General features: G+C 39.4%; 1 protein-coding gene across 8 annotated transcripts; it reads right to left on the bottom strand.

Moving 5' to 3' along the window:
- Window positions 1–299: 299 nt before the first annotated feature.
- Window positions 300–18,350, bottom strand: LOC135493951 (sorting nexin-14-like). Of its 8 annotated transcripts, none has more exons than XM_064781652.1 (32): window positions 18,245–18,350; window positions 17,485–17,605; window positions 17,083–17,165; window positions 16,799–16,877; window positions 16,453–16,496; window positions 16,196–16,283; window positions 15,910–15,994; window positions 14,726–14,879; window positions 14,531–14,606; window positions 14,281–14,325; window positions 13,970–14,050; window positions 13,506–13,623; window positions 13,090–13,170; window positions 12,162–12,317; window positions 11,838–11,962; window positions 11,447–11,505; window positions 10,601–10,642; window positions 8,873–8,949; window positions 8,467–8,522; window positions 7,020–7,172; window positions 5,577–5,763; window positions 5,357–5,431; window positions 4,990–5,193; window positions 4,639–4,679; window positions 4,403–4,522; window positions 4,129–4,249; window positions 3,655–3,819; window positions 3,355–3,385; window positions 2,604–2,630; window positions 2,164–2,228; window positions 1,953–2,044; window positions 300–1,831 (listed from the first exon to the last, which is right to left on the bottom strand). In XM_064781652.1, the coding sequence occupies exons 1-32, from the start codon at window positions 18,331–18,333 to the stop codon at window positions 1,721–1,723; spliced, it is 3,051 nt and encodes a 1,016-aa protein (XP_064637722.1). In that variant the 5' UTR covers window positions 18,334–18,350; the 3' UTR covers window positions 300–1,720. The 8 variants fall into 8 exon arrangements, with proteins under 8 accessions (XP_064637722.1, XP_064637712.1, XP_064637747.1 ...); XM_064781642.1 differs by lacking the exon at window positions 10,601–10,642 and adding an exon at window positions 9,795–9,842; XM_064781677.1 differs by lacking the exon at window positions 10,601–10,642 and adding an exon at window positions 9,795–9,842 and having other exon boundaries at window positions 7,098–7,172.
- Between the last annotated feature and the right edge of the window lie 910 nt (window positions 18,351–19,260).

Raw genomic sequence — 19,260 nt, 5'->3', positions numbered from 1 at the left:
AATGTCTAGGGCTTTCTCATTGGCTACCCATAATCCGAGTGTCCAATCAGATCAGTCGTTTCTTTCCACGCACCTGTTGGATTTAAAGCTGAACTGGCAAATTTTTCTAAGAGATAAGATTAAAACTGAACCGTCACTTTCCTACTGCCCTAGAAAAGAACAGGCTGTGCCAGAATTTGAATTCTCTAGCAAGCCTAGAAAACATTGTGAGTGACCCATCGTGGTGTTACACAACCAGGAATGGCCTATGCCTACAAAGTGTCACTGGCCACTGAGAAAAAAAGAACATGAGATTTAACTTGACAAAATAAATATTCCATTTATTCATACGCTATACTTTATACAGTTGACATATTATGTACAGTTCTACATGTACGGCATTTATGACCTGGACACATGCGGGAAATATGCAGTAGGATTATAATGAAAGGCTAGAGCCAGAAGAAAACTATTCTCAATTTCACCAAAAAGTGGTACTGTGCGCAAAGCAAGTCTAAACTGGCTGGGGGAAAGATGTCAGTAGTTTGTTTTAAATTGCTGATCAGCCATGGGGCAATCCCTGTTAGCATATAATTCTGCTTCCCTCGGATGTAACAAGCTGAACTTGCTGATAATGTAGCTTGTACTTTCTGAAAGAATACATACAACTCTTTTTACATTTCACATGATATCATAGTAACACTATTTTACAATGTACATTGAATAATCACATATCCCATGAATTTCATTTTACATGTACACATCTTACAGATTCTTCCCTTGGATAAATATAAATATACAAACATGTATGTGTATCATAATTTTCAAGCACCAAAGTCTATTTCATTGATCACATCAAAACAGTCATAACAAACAATATAGAACACACTAACAAAAGGTACACATCCCCAATAAGGTATAGAAATAAGTTTATCTTTTCACAAAACAGTATTGCAACAACAATTACCTTGACTAGTTTCATGACTACTACATGAAATGACTTGAGTAATTATGAAACACCAAGATAATTGTTGTTTCAGTCCTATACTTTTTCCTTTAACAGCTACATGTACACATATAGTATAGAGCAAAAACTGATGCACACTTTTTTAAGCAGAATCTTCATATTTCCAAATTTAAAAAAAAACACTTTCTGGGAAATTAGGTGTTCCAAATGAAATATTTCTACAGCCCCAATCACCCAATCCTGCGTATGCTATATGTGGAGAACCACACCTATACGTGCACATTTACAGGGAACCTTATGGTTTGGCCTACTCCTCCAGAACAGATTAAAGCTACATTTACAATTCATCACACATGAACATTCGCTGGAATATTTTATACAGTACATGTATACCTATTTGACATCACCACAAACCAAAAGACAACAGCACAGATAATGAAATGGAATTTGTTTCACAAATGTTTGGTTTGATCAACAAATCAATTATCCAATCTGGGAATGGACAGACATGTATGACTAGATATTCATAATAGCTAACTTTTCCATTCCAGCACTTCCATTGGTCCCCAAAGTGTTCATCCGACAATATCTCTCTTCAGAATTTACACATTACTCAAGATTTATGATGAAGTCAAAGCAATAAATTTTCAACCTCGTTTATGACATCTGAAGATGACACTAGCATATGCAACACCAGTCTGCTGATTTGGAAGGAGTACTCCACTAGTAGCCCATGATTTTAACAGTCTAGTAGTGGGTCGAGTTTGCCTCGTGTCATCGAACGTATTGTTGCGTATCACTTAACGAATCACAATCTTCATTGGCTTCTTCGAGTAACTCGGGGAATAATTCCTCCAGAACCATGTCAAGGAATACGTAGGTAAGCTGCAATATAGAATGAATCTGCCGTAAAATGAATAAAATATATCAAGTGACAGATCCTTCTGGAGCCAAAGCAGAACATCAGCCAAGCTTCTTGCAAAGAACTACTGGATTGATTCCTCACCTGTTTGTTAAGCTTTGGCTGCTGTATCACCTCAAACAGACACTTGCTACCTTCATCAAACTTGTCTGGTCCCACAACGAGAGGTAAGATTTCTGGAAATGAGAAATGAGGACAATCCAAACATATGGCTTAGAGTGCATCAACAGAACAGTGACCAAGTGTAACATGGAGAGAGCAACTTTGGGTTATCTTGTAACATGATTTTGCTTACTTGGTATGAATTTCTTGAATTCCCTGAGTGTTTCTTGCTTGCGCATCAACTTCTCTTTCTCAGTCCTGAAATGAGATTACAACAGATGCAACAACTTCTGCAGAGTATTTGGACTTCAGCGCCAACAAATCTCAAGGTTTACAACATATCTTACAGTGTAACAAATGGTTCTCCCTGGAGCTTGACAAAAGAGACACATTGACATACTCTGCAGCAATGCTACTATCTACAACTAGTATTTCTAGGTGGATGCCCACACATCTAAATCCCTATGTACATTTGTAGTGTAATTTGGAGAATTACATGTAGATTCCTATTCTAGACCACTCCATGTCATAAGTCACTCATTTTGTTACAACTGATCACATTTGTTTGGTTATTTCGACAGTTAGAGTCCTACTGGCCATAAGCTAAGCCACGATCTACAGAAATTATTTTACTTTTTTTGTCGACGCCTCTTATGCCCTCTGTAAGAGAAGCAGCAGAATAAAAAACAAAGGAGATAGCAAGGTGGCAAAACCTAAATAGAGTAGCATGAGTTCTGCCTGGCCAGTAGGCCTACAGAGTTCCCCTCTGTAGACACATTACTGCAATGGCATACACATGAAGTTGATAGACGGTTTGTGTACATTTTCCAAAGCTTGCCAGAAATGCCCTTCAGTTTGGGACTCTGAAATTGCATGAGTGCTGGCCTGCAGAAGTAACTCACACTAAATTGATAACACATACTGATATACCCAAAATACCTAACCAATACATGATATAGTGATTTAAAGACAAGAGCCTGAAGAATGATGAAAACCAACAACAAAGCATAGCATGTACCAAGGATCACCACGTTTTCTTTTCCTTGAGAAGATTTCATGGAGGGGGGAATACCTGAGAGGCAACATTGAAAGGTGAGTACAATATAAATACACAATTTTGAAGCAGGAGAAATGAAAAATAAAGAACTTCCAACAAGATTTAAGTACTTGAGGTTTCAAATCTTTTGACCCCAATGTGGATTTCATGCTCAGTCAAAGGCCTTTTATTGGTCAATGAAAATTACTGTAGATTAGTGGAAGATACAATGAAGCTTGATTTAACACGCACAATTTGGATCAGAGCAGAAGGTATTTTGAACACTCGCAAGCAGGCAACAGAAGAGTTGACACAAGATCAGCAAGTACAAAATGCCTTGAAGCTTACCGTGGTGGATCGTCATCGAAGAAGAGAACGTCTGCAAACAAGAATGAATAATCTTTAGCAAGTTTAAACGTTCTTCTTTTTCTTACATGATTTCAATCTTAAATGGACAGTCATTAAGAAGTTCTATGACCAGCGGCAGCTGGGCCCAATGGCATAGTTACATGTACTGTTGCGAAAACAGCATCTTCTCAACTCAAGTGCTCAGAAAGTCAACCCTGAGCTTTCAATATCTATTGGCTCAAATAGTAACTCATTTAATGGCTATTTTCAAGAATCCAGACCACTTCATCTTTAACTTACCTCGTAATAAATGAACAATGTTGACAATTCTATGTTCCTTGGTGACTTGACTCAACTTCTGACCGATATACCAGTCTACCGCATTGTCAACCGTATTTCTGCCCAACATCCGGATTGTCATCAGAACTTGCTGAAACCATTTTGGCACATGATAAAAACTTTTGGCTGAAATGGAAATATGACAGATGTAATCTAGCTACACATTGGTAATGTTTCATTAGAGATTCATGCAATCAACCTTACCAGATAATGCAACCTTGCTCCCTTATATCAATGACACCTTCTTCTGTGTTTCCTTTGTGTCAGTTGAATGCCACAATGGTCTGGCACCAATTGGGATTACTGATCCAGTCAAGCAACAGGTTCAAGGCATCTCATTTTGTCTCACTCAAAGGATGTGCATGTGACTTGCCCAGATCACAAGCGATATATGCCAGGTATCAAACCAAGGCTTGAATAGATCAGTGTACTTACCAACATAGATTACAGTATCTAAGACACCAGTGATGTCTGAAGAACAGATGCCAGGGTCAACATACTCTGGATTCAGGTCAAGGTCCATGCCAGCATTGTTATCATACTGAGGATTGGCAAGCTGAAACAAAAAATAAAACTCGATAACTTTTTGTTCATTTCAGGTCGTTGTACTTTTTACCATCATAATCCCTATGACCAGATCTATTTGGCACAACAAGAACTGGAGAATAGGGTTGTTTTCTTTAGGATTACTTTCGGGAAATTTACATACATTTTCGCTAGATATCGACACTGTGTCACTGTCACCGTCCTCCATCCGACTAGGTCTTGGTTTTGGAGCATCACAGGACGTCACGAAGGAGGTAAGGAATGGCTCTAAATGCTGCCCTCGCTGAAGAGGAAATAAAGACATTGAGATTGTTTGAGAAGACATAGATGCACACATGGCTAAGAAAAGTGATTCTTTGAAGTGAGAAGCTTTCAAACTGAGGATAATTCGGATCTTACCTCCTTCTGTAACTTGATTGGAACAGATCTAAACATCTTTCCTGAATTATGAAAAAGGACAACGGTTATTTTCATTTGGAGACATTTACCTCTGTGCCTAGCATCAGAAAGTACAAGTGCATGTAACTAGGAAGATAACTTCAATGCTACATACTTCATCATGCCGCGAAAACTGGAACCAAATCAGAGCAGCAGAGGAGCTTCAAAGCTTAGTGGGTGAAGAGTCATCTGACTGAGACTGTACAGATACTCTATATCTTGGTATGATGCCTGACGAAAAGAACTCGACTTAACCCCCTGTATTTTACTGAGGCTTTCTGATTGTAAAAGGTTTGTGCATGAGCAACTCACCTAGATTCAGGTCTGGCAGGAAACTTGTCGTAAGCTCATTGTCTGATGTCAGGAAGTTAAAGAGCATCTCACTTCCCTTTAACGTAGGTTTAGTCAGGAGAGCCTGAAGATACTTCTCAAAAGCAACTCTCTTCGATTCCATGAAGTCGGCACCTTTGGTTCCCAGTGTCTTCTTGTTGGGCAATTTAACATCAGCAAATTCCCCTGGAAAAAACTTGCGAAATTAGTTTTGGAAGCAAGGGAATCAATATGATATGACAGGAGATTTTTAATCATTTTAAAATGGGAGTTTGTGTGAGGTGTCACACAAACTTCTGTGTTAGTAGGAGTCTGAGGATGTGATAGCGATATAAGATGGGGAACCTACCATGAAATTCCTTCAACTTTTGCTCCAAGATATAAAATTCATTGTATCGTCTCTTTACCACCCAACTGGAGAATGCTGAAAATGGATGGAAATGTAATTAACACAGTGATTAAACAATTTCTTGAAACAAATCACAGCTTTTGTACAGACCGAGCCGTCCTTATCAAATCACCATTCAATGTATCCAAAATTACAATGAGATTGATGATGTTTCCTGTACCTTCTTCAAGTATATCCAACCTCCTGACATCGATCAGAAAAGAATGAAACTTCTTCCGGCTTTCGGGGTCCATTTCTTCTTCAATCGAAGGGATCTCAACCCGCCAAGAGCTGAGGTCCCTCAGGGGCGCATCTTTTGGGTCGTCGAATAGATTATCGCAGAGCATCTCATCGGAGGTATCAGAAGCCTGAAGATGGATTAAAAACATCTAAAGTTTGTGTAACAGTTTCAGTAGGTGCAGCATAGAAAAGCAAAATAACATAGTTGTAACTTGACACCAACTCATATTTCATGTTACAACAATACAATGCTAAGTGTTTTTATCAGAACATGAGGACCATTTTTTGATTTCAGTGACTCCCTTTATGAGAAAAATGAGTTTAAACCACCTCCCATCATCAAAGGCATTGACCTGTCAGGGTGATGTGTTTCATGCCGGCAAAACATGAGAGTACCTGAGAAAAAGCAAAGCATGTTAATGAGGTTGGAATTGCAGTCAAAGGCATATCATGTTATACTTACGCAAAGTTAAAGTTACAATCTGCACACAAGGCACATAGCAAGCTCTTGAAACACTATTCTGAAGACTTACCGCTACAAAAAAGGAGTCACAACGGAATATCAGATAATATTGGATTGACATCAGCTTGCCAATATCAGGCCAAGGCAATTTAATCATTCAAAGGCATAAACAGGACAAAAATTTGCATCAATTAGAATCTGTGCTTGGAATCATAGCAATTACAAAGAAAACATTTTTCTCTTTTCTCATTTACAGAGGCTTAGTTGAACCTAATAATGAGCTGGCTCAAGGCTGGGAACTGAGCAGATGCAGAGGTACTTGAGTTTATCAAAGAAATGCATGCGTCAAGAATAGAAAAGAGTTTAAAGATGATTGGAAAAAGAACATTCACAATAGCTGTATGTCCTTCATAGTGGGTTAGATTTTCAACTCATTTCATGTTGGTCTTGCCCTCGAGGTTTTGGACGAACTAAGACTCACTTCTGCATCTGTGGGACCCCTAATTTCCAGAAGGATTAGGATACAACTACATGTATGGCTATACTGAGGAGATACATTATAGTCTGTTGATGGCCCATGCTACAGGTATTGGGAAGGACCTGTGCTTGAGGCCAGGTAGGGTAAAATGTGTCAGAAATCTACTCTATCGTTAAATGTCATTAGGAGTAGGAGTGAATAGAATTCACCTGAACCAGTGGTATTTCCAGAAGGCTCTAGAAGAGCTCAAAGAGGCAGATGTTGCCATTAAGCCATGATACAGCATTGATCAAGATAGGGTTCTCAGGAGAAAGTGTTAAAGGCGATTCGTGGAGAGTTATTAGATGTGACAGCTACGTGACTAAACGGCACCCAAGTGGGACTATAGTTATTGTGAATTCAACACCACCACATCATAATGCTAATGTTTGACTACTACAAACCGCAATGTTAGAAAGCCGCCGGTCCATTAAGCTGTTAGTGTTCTCCATATCTAATACCGGCAAAGATAATGCTCGTACCCGCCGTGGGGTGACTGGAGGGGTAGCAGGGGCGACTGGACCTTTCCCCTCTCCAGCCAATGTTTGTCCTTTTCCCTGCGGTAGAAGTCAGTGAACATTTTCATTTTGTTTTTAAAAGATTTCTATCATCATATTCATCATCATTGGAAGGAAAACTACTGACAAACTGAGATATTTCAAAAAACAAAATGACACTTCTGCTTTGCTGACTGGTCCAAATTCACTCTAGTGAAAGGCAAGATCATGCCAATCAGATATCACATGACCAATCAGCGGTATCTATACATGTATCAAAACACAGAACATAGATAACTCTAAATAATCATTCAAACAATTTCAACAGTGGATCTGCATGTACAATTCAAACAAAGAATTCAACAAAATAAGTGACAAGGGTCTGCGAGTGATACACACAGATCTAACAATTTGTAACAAAACCTGGAAAAGTTTTGCAGGTGTTTCAATTTTGGAAAACGTAAAAGGTTTTTTTGCTGTGAAAGGGAGGCAACCGTTAACAAAACCTGCCACAAATATTTTCCAAGCTACAGTATACACCCAAACAATCATGTCAGTGCCTATTGTTGTCACGTACATGTACCTGGTCCAGAAAACACCGCAATGAACCCTGCAAAATGTGCAGTAAAAGGTTCAGTATGGACAAATAAGATTTTATACCAGGGCAGTCAGCATTTGCAGCTGACTGCAAGGGTGGACATAGTGTCTTTATGATCACATCTGTACAGCTTCCAGTACATGCAAACACCAACAGAGTCAATCTTAGGAGCGATGCTTATGAATACAAATACAAAACATGTTTAATAGATCATTACAAGGAGGATTTTCAATTTCTTTGAACCTATAGTGTGCAGGTACACTACGCATAACAAAAGTCAATGGGGTCCACGATGCACATTCACAAAATGAGACATTGTAACTATTTTAGGAATATAAGATGAGCGGCACACATCACCATTCTGAAGAGGAATCATATCAATGCAACTAGTCGAGAAATTCCTGTAATTTCATGCAACTAAAAATACCACGAGGACAGAATGTTGACTAATCCAGAACTGAAGATTATTACAACTGAATAAAGACGACAAGTCCGCTGCCTTGTACATGTCATATCTAAACTTCTAGTATACGCACAACTGACCTTGTGCCTGCTTCAGTATTTTAAAGGGAAACTATAGGCAGCATTTTTGAAGGTCAGATTAAGTTACACATAGTTACCAATAGGGGTTTCTCATATCTCACAGCACTAACGTTGTATACTACTAGTCACCTGAAGACAACTACTGCTTATAGTTATCCCTGAGTTGCAAGAAATTTGCCAGGATATTTCATGGAATATTTTCACACAACTCACCACAAGGTCCTCCGCAGCATCTGTGTAAGGGATACCATCAATATATTTGCCTTCCACTGAAATAAGACGGCTACTGTAGCAAGACTAACACAGTTGGCAGATCTGTTCTATAATATCAACAATGTTTTAGGGGATCTTACAAGTTTCACATGAGGACGGCAAGTAGAAAGTAGTAGAGTCTGACCCCATAAGTTGATCATATTTTTCTCCACAGCAGACATGGCAGAGCTCCAATACACAAGCAAGTCTGGAAAAAGCTAATTATTAGCCATACCATTGGACACATTTCAGGAGATGAGCTATTTAGAACATCATTCGCTTTTATTGTGATGCACTCCGCACAAAGATAATGGATACTGCGTTGGATATCATTGTTTTCTTCTTTTAAATTGTAAACTCTCTTTACCTGTGTTACTCCTAAACACGCCTTTAAGTCGGTTTCCAATTTTTGACAGACCGAACTGTTGATTAGCCAACTTCTTACTGCAAGTGCAAAGAAAGAAATAGATAATAAAAAAGTGGAAGAAATTATGCTTTAGATGGGTGTTATTATCAAAATCATTATATCAAACCACGGCAGAGGTGACGGGTTCTCGTGTACAACACGCTGTGAGAAATTATTACCCAGTTTCTCGGCGCGACCTTTGACAGTTACTTGCAGTGACTTCGACATTTGTATATTGTTTTTAACAACGGTGTTACATGCTGCTAACTGCTGTGTGACATGGCTCATGCATCACGCTATCTCCACTACCATGCAGTTGGTTCACTACCGCAATCATACAGGGTGTCAAACTCAAGGTGCCCCACATTTGATGATAAATACTAAATCCTCCTCATATCTACTGAGTATCTGTCCAGATACATTCCAAAAAGATAACTACTTCAGACAACACTAATACAAATCACTAAGGTCCACAATACACATTGGGCATGAGACACGCAAGGCTTCAATCAGAAGGACTAGGTAACGATGGGATATTCAATTTCACACAGAAACAGACAAAAAGGAAGATTTTTATCAGACCACACAAGTTGATACAAATATGCAGTTGAGAGAAAGAACACTAATTGTGAAGGTTATTGACAGTCTGGAAGCCATGACAATTTTATCTGACCGAACTTAGTACAATTAAAGTCACAGCAAAAGTGAAAGTTAGCATATTACTAGCACTACCAAGTACCTATATTCTGCAACTTGAAGTTTTGTTATATTCACACAATCAAACATCTTTCAAACAAGTTATCCTATTTGGTATGTACATTATCAACTTTTAGTATGCACTACGGAAAACAACTATATTAGCAGTGCTATCAAACATGATTACTTGTTCTTCTTCTTCTTCTTCTTGTTGGCTGGTATTTCTAATACGTCCCTAATTCAAGAGACAACACATTACAACAGTGCCACCTATATGTATCCGACAACATGACACTCTCACCACAGAGAGCCGACCAAGTTAATCTGGGCATGCACACATCCAGTTATGTGTTACTGTAGCAAAATCTAGTCTCATGCGGGTCATGCACAAGTCACAGCTTGATATTTAGTCTATGACTAATTTACGGATTCCACTTCATGCTAGTACCACTCCCAATGAAATCACCGGCAGACCAAGCGCTTCTCTGACATGATTAAGGTACCAGAATGTAGATGTGAAGTCATGGATTGGCTTTATAGCAAAAGATAGAACCTTCTCATTAGGAGGGCTGCTTTGAAATCTTGCACAAGGATGCACGTACAGGAGCCTAGTTCACTGAGTGACAGAATTGCTGAATCTACCACTCAGCAAATTGGGTTTCACTCATTTTAGATATACCAGGATTTGGTGAACTTGATCAAGCAATGTTCAACCACATGAGCACAGGGTGTGCCAAAAAAGGTAAAACTGACAGACGTGTTAGACACAAATGACATAACTTGAGATATATCCCAATTCACCAAACTACATTCATTAGTTATCTTTTAAGGAGAAATTCAGGTACCAGGTAAGGACAAGTAGGATAGGTTCTTGTTTTTAGAAAAGTACAATAGTTTGACAAGATAAACTCAAAAACAGACCCAACTATCTACTACCATGGGAGGGTACCATGTCCATTGACTGATACTACAACATTTCATAACAAGCATTACCTAGTACTGTTACACTGAGTGGTCTTGGATGTTAAAGAATTGCTTAGAAAATGGAAAGAGAAAAACATGAATGATAAAAGCAACACAGAAATACTGCAGACCCAATTTAGTTCTGGGAATAAGTGATGTTTCATAACGAATGTAATTTTGCGCCTTTTTTGGCGATTCAGGAAAAAAAAATTTTAAGTTTGCCAAAATAAATGAGGTATACAGTATTCAGCTAAAGGCAAAACTATCAATGACTTTTTCATGCCTAACACTTGCTTAGTAGTCTATTTTTAGAAGCATTGATCAAAATAAATGCTGATATTGCTTTGACATTGAGAACACTTCTAATTGGACATACAAAGGCGAGCAGAAATGATAAGTGGGAAAGTACTGCTATGACTGTCAGAGTAAATTCCCATAAAAGATATTTTGTGTGCAATGAAATGAACAAAGAGTGATAAAAGCTGTGGAGACTTACAAAGACCCTTTATTACTTGTGACTACATACAATAAAACTTCGGTCTTATCTCTGTTACAACCCAATCATTAAAGGGAGACAATATACATTTGAGCAGGAGCCAGGTAGGCCAGATTAAGTTACACAAAGCTGCCAATAGAAGTCTCTACGAGGAATATATTAATCCCTAAATCAAACATGATCTAGCCAGTCCCCAAACTACCGGTACGCGCATAAGTCACCTAAAAACCGTCAATTTGACCCCAAAGCACATGACTATAACCTCCCTGTGATATTAGTCAATATGTCAATATACTGTGAAGATTCAGTAACAGCGAAAACAGCATGCTTTAAGCAAATGAACAAAGGTTTCAGGTTTCATTCTGACCATGAGTCCTTACCTTGATGCACTTCTGAACAGGCCTTTGGAATGACGGTTACCGCACAGCCAGATGTAATACTGAAAGAAGATAGAGCCAAATTTAGAGTGAAAGCTGTATAGATTTACTTCAGTGTACATCTAGATGAAATATGAGCCTACCAAACGACCACCAAGGCATGAGACCAAGGTCATGCCTCAACTTGATTAGAATTGGTTCAACTTTATTCAATAATGCATTGACGTCGCTATCTATGGGATTCGAGCAGCCATTTTGGACAGCAATCCATAGCCTTGACCATGCTGACGTTGTCTACAATGATTGAGTACCATGCATGGCGTCCTTTGCTGTGATGACATCATCTCCATGTCCTCCATTGGGGAGGAAATAGTTATGTTGAGAAGTGACTTACATCATCACTTTGGTGAAAGAGAGGTAAAAATGTGTTCTCCAGTAGATTGTAGGCATGCTCATAGGCTCTGAAGAGCGGGGTGGTCACTTGAAGCCTCTTCACTCCTTCTGGTGGTCCATCACAGACTGAAATGGACAGATTTCGATCAAATTCATGAATAACACTGTTACATCTTTTTAGACAAGATTTTGAAGATGTTAGTATTACCATACAAGGACAATTTTCATTACAACTTTCATTGCCCATGTTATCATTGGCCTTGAAGGCCTAAACAAACCAACATTTGGGATCTACCGTGTTTTGATCAAATGAGTCCTAACTTACTTCTTTGTAGTTCGCTTATGATATCATCATCAAACTGTATCTTATCCACAGAAGTGAATGCGCAGTAACGTCCAAACATCTCGTTGACCTCTGTGTGAAGATTCTGAAGGTCAACAGAGGTCAAATCTGGATTCAGGATCTTTCGATTGAAATCCTCTGAAAAATACAATGAAATTCAAAATGAAATTCAGACACCAACTACATGTACCCTTTGATGATGGACATTGCCTGCCCTTAAAATACTGCTGTACGACACCAGCTTAATATACACACATGTTCACAGTCACATAGGACATACATTCGTAGTCCGACAAATTAAAACAAATGATGATGAAGATGCAATATGGCAGCCTTCGATGGTTCTTTTAGACAGTTTAGTCCAAAACAAGATGTTGTGTTTAGGTTATTCAAAAACTTAGCCAACATGGATTAAGAGGTGCTGCAGAAAGACCATTTGAGCAGTTCTGATCTTCGGTTCAAATCAACAAGTTTGAAGGCTGGAATTGTGTTGACTTTAATTCAAGGAATTTTCACATCTAAAAGCTTTGGTAGGACTTCCTCAGCCCCGGGGCTGGCAGACTTTAGAGTGGGTGGAAAACAAGAGCAGAAACCTATGCACTATATAAGGCAAACATAAACTGTCAAATGGCAATAACCAATATCCGCCCTCACGTCCTACATCATAAACTGAAATTCTGCATGGCATGCTGAGGTTAAGTGACTGCATCACTGTTTCAGATGTCACAATCCAGGGTAACTACAAGTAAGGTTACAGGACCAAACAGACACCTCACTCTACGGGTATTACGGAAAGGACATTGCGCACACACAGCATAAACACAGGTTTATAATGTTGTGCGAGATGATGTGATGGCGGTTAGGTAGGTATCTCGTGAGGGGTTTAGCTGATACACATGACCACTCTTACTGTAGCCATTTAGCTCTTCCAAGGCCAGAAGACTCTCTTCATCTTCAGGCAAAAATTTACGAGCAGCAGAAAGTGGCCAACCTGTAGACGCACAAATCATTGTAGAAAGGAGTCAGATTACGAAGCAAAAATGCCTAATTTCAAGATATCCAATGTGGCAGGGCAAGGGACTGCTGCAGTGCAGTCATGGATTTTAATGTCCGCTTAAGTTTAAGGTTTGTCACATTTATGCCTAGCATGCATGCAGGATGGGCTGTATTATGACATCTGCTGTCCTCAAAGGGAGCAAAACAGTATACAGCAAAGAGAGCTAATGAAGAGATTGAAGTCAAGTCAAAACAGATATAGTTTTCCCTTGATGATGATTGAGTTTGAGTTTGTCTCTATGTTCATTGAGGAATGTATCCAATACATACCTGCTGCTAAACAGAACATAAGCACGTTGACTGAGGCTTCCCTCTTGAGGAACTGCATGAATGGGTAGAGGGCTTCCTGGTTATTCATTATATCAGCAACTGATTCAATGTGTAATGACTGAATTCAAAGGAAAAAGAAGAATTACGGCGACAAATGAAACTCTGTAGATGGGCGATGTTATCAAGATGTGAAGGTAGTGCAGGTCTGGAGGCCACAGGATCCTAGCACAAGATCTTTGAGAAGTCACTGACCTCAAATGCCTCTTTTATTGAATGAGACTTACAAATGTAAACTACAATGCAAGTATAATATTCATATACTAGTACCACACAGGGCCGATTTAGGTCTCATGAGTGGTCAATGGCCAAAAAACGGGCCAAAACTTAAAAATAAACTGCAGTGACATTCATATTGCACAGAGTCTATCTTTGCCTATGCAAAAACAAAGAAGCGCACTACTTACTGAGCAATTCCGACTAAGTGGCACACTGAAGTTGGCAAGAATCGTGACCTGGGTTGATGGTGGGTCCAAACAGACTGGAGGCTGAATAAGATGAGAGACATAGTCACCTCTTATAGGGAAGTCAGGTGCAGCCTTCTCATATAGGTCAACAAAGACAACTATTATAAACAAGACAGCCATTTTTCTCATCAGCAAAACCAAATCAACAAAGATACTCTTGACGGTAGTCAAACTTTTCTGGATAAATCGTTTGGACTAAGCCTACGTAACAGGTGGGGCTTCCTCACAACCACGAACAACATTGTACTCACCGGTGTGTCATCAAAAAAGACAAGTAATAACTTGTTAACTATGTCCTGAAAAAAGAGAAGATCCTCGTGTGAATTAAAAGTTGTTGATGTTTCCAATGAAAGTTTTGGTGTTGATATGCACGACATCCTGACGACAATGGGAACGATATAACATCTGACATTGCTCTTTATTCATGAGGTTATAAGTTGATGGCAGCATCAGCATCGTATCAATGGTGCTGACGAAGCAATGATCAAGTAAGATACTTACTGGATCCGCTATAACATCCATGACTGGGAGGAGGATGGAGCTGGCGAGGATCTCTCTCAGCAGTGAACACAGCGACCTAGAAGTGCAAACGATGGTCAATTAACATGTCAACTCAATATTCTTATTTCAACAGTGGTCAAGTATCGCATTCCACTTTTTTATCAGGTTCAAGAAAACATCAGATTCTCAACCTACCTGCATTGTAATGATTGTGCTGATAAAATGTAGGGGAATATGTTGTCAGCAATCTGACGTAGATATTGCAGCTCTGCCGCTCGACTCCTCATAGCAATATGGAGATGAGAGCCCATTAGGTCCAGTGTCACTTGCTGGATATCACCTTTTTTATCTGAAAGATTAAATTATTAATGTTATGAATCAGAACTCCTGAGCAGATGTTTAACAAAACAAAGGGTTAACCATATGAATAATGAAACGCATATACTATTATATGTACATGCAGAAGGCCGAATTCAAATCCGACCAGCTCAGGCATGATGCATAATTTTTTTTCCTTTGATAAAGAATCCTTGTGGCCGTCCATAACAGAGTAGATTTGAAAATTTACAGATGGCTTCTCTGCCTTTATCAATATCATGTTAACCAGTGAATGGAACGAGGATTAGTTTAATGTGTAATTTTGCACTGGCGAAAGTGGTCGGATCACGACCTGAGGTCAACACTCCACTTTTACAACAACTATTTGGACATGGTCATACAAAAGCATGCAACCTTTGTTTCCAGGAAGGCACGAAGGGGTGCATGCATCAGTATGTGACTGGGGGAAATAGGTTGAGTGAACAAAGATTTCAAAACAAAACAGATATTTCTGCACCATAGCAAGACCCCACTGCCAGCATGAGGGCTAAGAAAGAAGAGCCACTAGATAAACTGAAGAGTAAAACATTGGCCTTTGACCAAGCAAAGGGGAAGAATACATGTATGTACCACAACAGTACATGTACATTGTACAACAAAGCAAGGCAGTACATGCAAGAATCAAACGTTAACTCAACCATACCCTTGACACCTTTGGAGTAAAAGAGATGAAAATGTGAAAGATGGAAAACTTAAAACACATGAAGGTGCATGGTCAAGACTGAACAAGTAAGTTACAAACTAACAGGCATGACACAGCCAATTTATTCAAAGGAATTGACGTCACTGACTTGGGCAATTGCTTTGTGAGTGACATCTTGCTTTAACCATATTCAGTTAAGTCTGGCAATACATAACTCAGAATGGTTTCAGATACCGAGAACCAGATTTATTTAAGAACAAAAGTATTAGTTGAGTCAAGGAGGTCAATGGTCTTAGTGTCTGCTTTCAATCAAATCGAAGTGCAACTACATGCAGCATATGCATCTATTCAAACTTACAGCTATTGCGCGCCTGTAGATAACAATCAACATGGCGAACCCCTGCAGGGACCAATTTCTCAGTGACTAGAGTCGGAATGTCAACCTGGAAACACGAGAAAATAATTTACTTTTTCAGGCAAAACTTCGGAACTAATCTATTAAAGGACACCCCAGAGAATGCTATCCTCTAGAGAGGAGTCCTTCATAGAGTCCAGATTTAATGGAAATGACCAGTTAGGGACCAAATGCACTGTCCTTTATGGAGAGGGTGTACTGGTACTTTCTCAGGCTGAGTAGAACTCACCTTTTTAATCCTCCTTAGTAAAATGGCAGCCATGAAGCGTATGCTTGTTTTAAGCTCGTCCACGAAGGCCTCATCTTCACCAACATCACTGCAATTGAGTATGCATTCAAGTTGAATTTTGGCACTTTTAATGTTTATGTATGACAGTGCATTCGCGGAATTAAGACACTTGCAAAAATGTTTCAGTAACTTTTTGTTTTTTATATTACCTCTCATTACAACATTCACAAACAATCTGCTAACATGAATATACTCACCGGTACCAAGTGTAGACATAATTTTTCAGAACCAATGTCAGAAACTGAAAAGAATTTGTTGAGAATTAAGAAAGGACAACAACACTTTCATTTCATGCATGATTTGATAGTAGTTCCCTTCTACTACATGCATACTGAAGATACTTGCCTTGAGAAGCTCAACCGTGCTCTCTAATCATTGCTTTTATTCAACACAACTCCTCAGGAAATCTATCAGCAATGATAGATAACAGTCATTCTTCAAATCAACTTTAGTAGTGAAAGGAATAGTAAATGTATCTGCAAGCCTTAACAATGGTCTTCAAGTTGGTCGTATATTGCAATTATCAACCAAAGGTCAACTTACTTCTTCTATGGCAGTGTCTACCCTTTCTGGTAGCATCAAATCTGTCCATGGCTGCAGGGCTAAGATATTCAACTCCGGTCTGCAAGAAAACCAAGGGTGCCTTATTCATATATCACACATTTCTCTCTCAAGGACACCGTCCAACTGACAAGTTCTGTCTTAATGGAGAGGTGTCCTGATTAGAGTCTCATCGTGTCAAATGTGACCAAGCTCTTTGCATAATTTTCTGATGTCTCGTGTTTTTCAATCAAAGTCATGACTGCAGTGCATTTTATGCTACTCACCTATGGCGAGGGCAGTTACTTTCACCACATACAGGGCAAACTTTCTTCAGGAGTGAAAATTCATCATCATCTTTTCTTCTATTCTGAAAACAAAAAAATCACAAATATGCACACATCCATCGTTTTAGACAAGGAGCACACAAAATACGATGTAATTTAAAATGTTTCGAACCTAAATGTTGATGATGGCACCATTCCCAGTGACAAAGAAAGACAATATTCCAAACTCACTGTGCTGTAGAAAATTTGCAGATTTTCAGATTCGTAGTCACTTCCTAGTCTTACTCTTACAAAGGAACTGTTCCAACGAATCTTATGTAGGTCAGGATAGGACACCAGTCACCACTTGGTAGTTATTATTACTGATTTGAGAAGACCACATCAAACAAGTAAACAACTAACCTTTCTTTTTCTTTGCAGCATGAAAAGTAAATTTGGCAGAAGAGTGTCTTTGCTGAATGCGAAGTAGCATAATCCTAACCCAACAACAAAAGACCATATTACCGCTACATAATGGACATGACTGCAAAAGAAAAACACAAATGTATACCTGATGGATGGAGTGATGCTGTATGAACAAATTAGATTGGGACCACACCCAGCGGAGAAGACCTTGCTCTTGTCCAAAGTACTGTACAAACTGTGTAACATGAGAAGAGAAGTCCTAGGCTAGCCACAGGAGTCCTATCATCGTGCTTTACGTCATGTCATTTACTTCCAGTTCAACTGGATCATCCATCAAATACCATTGACGATTGAGTTAGTGAGTAATCATGGAAGGGCCTTAAGTCGGCTAGGCCTGCCCCGGCCCAGGATAATCATTGTCCAGTGAAAAATGACAGCGGTTGTTTAGGCCTAGTCAAGTGTTTTTTGGTTGGTGCGATCCCACCCATGGCGAAGGGCCCAGCGATGGCCCACCATGATAATCATGGCCCATTCTGTGTTCTTCCCTGAGTTCTACCATTCAAATAAAACAACAGTGGTTGGTTGCAGGGAAAGGAGACTGATGTGAAGGAGGAAGCCAAAAAAAGAATCAAGAATCCGACAAATAGAAGTTATTGGACCTTTTCTCGGACACAGCTTAATTACTCCTGCCCATTTGCGATCATCCTACATATTTTTTCGTAATCCGTCACAATTATGGAAGTGTTATCTTGCTTACCTATAAAGAATCAATGTAAGAAGGATCAATATGCCTGTACAGGCTGAAAATTTAAAATGTTCAAACGCCAACTTTCTCATTTCCACCATTTTTGTTGTGACATCGGCACCGCCATCTATCGGGATCAACGGGTCATACTAATTCCCGACCTACCCCGACTTTTCCCGACCGCAATTTTTCTGCAGGTCGGCAATCTTTGTTAGTTGTGATTGTCGCTTCTTGTAACTGTACATACATATGCTCGTGTCCGGCCTTGTCTGAACCTAGCATTAATCGCGGGAAAATAGCACGTGGCTGGCTTTGGCGAATTAAGAATTAACACCTTGTGTTTAACCTGCTTTCATATCGCAGTCAATTCATTAGTTACCAACATATGCCTTAGAGGGGGCAGAATGGCACTGTTTAGACAAGAAGCCTCTCCAACAGCCCCAGGAATATTGGATAGAACGGCACTGTACTGGGTCCCAGTAATAAATATTGCCATAAAGACATATGATATTGTTCTGGGACTTATGTAAGATTAGTTCTCTCCGCCAAACCCAAGACTGAAGGATTAAAATCTTGTGTTTATAGGCTAACAAATGCAAACACTTCCAAGTGAACCCCCTACAAGAGAAGAGTGGCTCTTCTTCTCTCCGACTTTGACACCCTATATACGAACATATCAATAGATCAGCCAGCGGTCCTTGGTGTCGCCGCGTGGGTTACGTCCAGTGAAATTGTTTGCAAAGGTCAGGGAACCACGATCTGACATCCATAACCAGCGTATCCCCTTTTCATGCCAGTTACAGTCGGGTGCTACACCACAGTCGGGATAGTGGCCGCCAAATGAATGGTTGTTGAATTTAAAACTGTTAACTGTTTACGCCAATTTACATATAATTAGACAAACCGTCATGAATTCAGTGGAGATTTCCACATCACAGGATAGAAGAGCCGAGTGATGGGATCTCGCTGATTTAACATGATCACTTCCATCTTCACCATTATGACTTGGACATGTGCCTTTAGTTTCT

The sequence above is a fragment of the Lineus longissimus genome, chromosome 1 (assembly GCF_910592395.1).
Source record: "Lineus longissimus chromosome 1, tnLinLong1.2, whole genome shotgun sequence".
Taxonomy (NCBI): Eukaryota; Metazoa; Nemertea; class Pilidiophora; order Heteronemertea; family Lineidae; genus Lineus; species Lineus longissimus.
Note: the sequence above shows the minus strand (reverse complement) of the source record. Positions and strands in the feature narration are given on the sequence as shown.

What these genes read in the sequence shown, in the direction of transcription:
- LOC135493951 (XM_064781642.1), bottom strand. Translation starts at nt 18,333, where the DNA reads ATGGTGGAAATGAGAAAGTTGGCGTTTGAACATTTTAAATTTTCAGCC. An exon ending in CTTACATTGATTCTTTATAG is followed by an intron (nt 17,606 to 18,244) that starts GTAAGCAAGATA and finishes TTTCTTTTGCAG; the next exon opens with TCATGTCCATTATGTAGCGG. An exon ending in GGCGGCTTTCTAACATTGCG is followed by an intron (nt 5,764 to 7,019) that starts GTTTGTAGTAGT and finishes ATCCATCTTCAG; the next exon opens with GCTTCTGATACCTCCGATGA.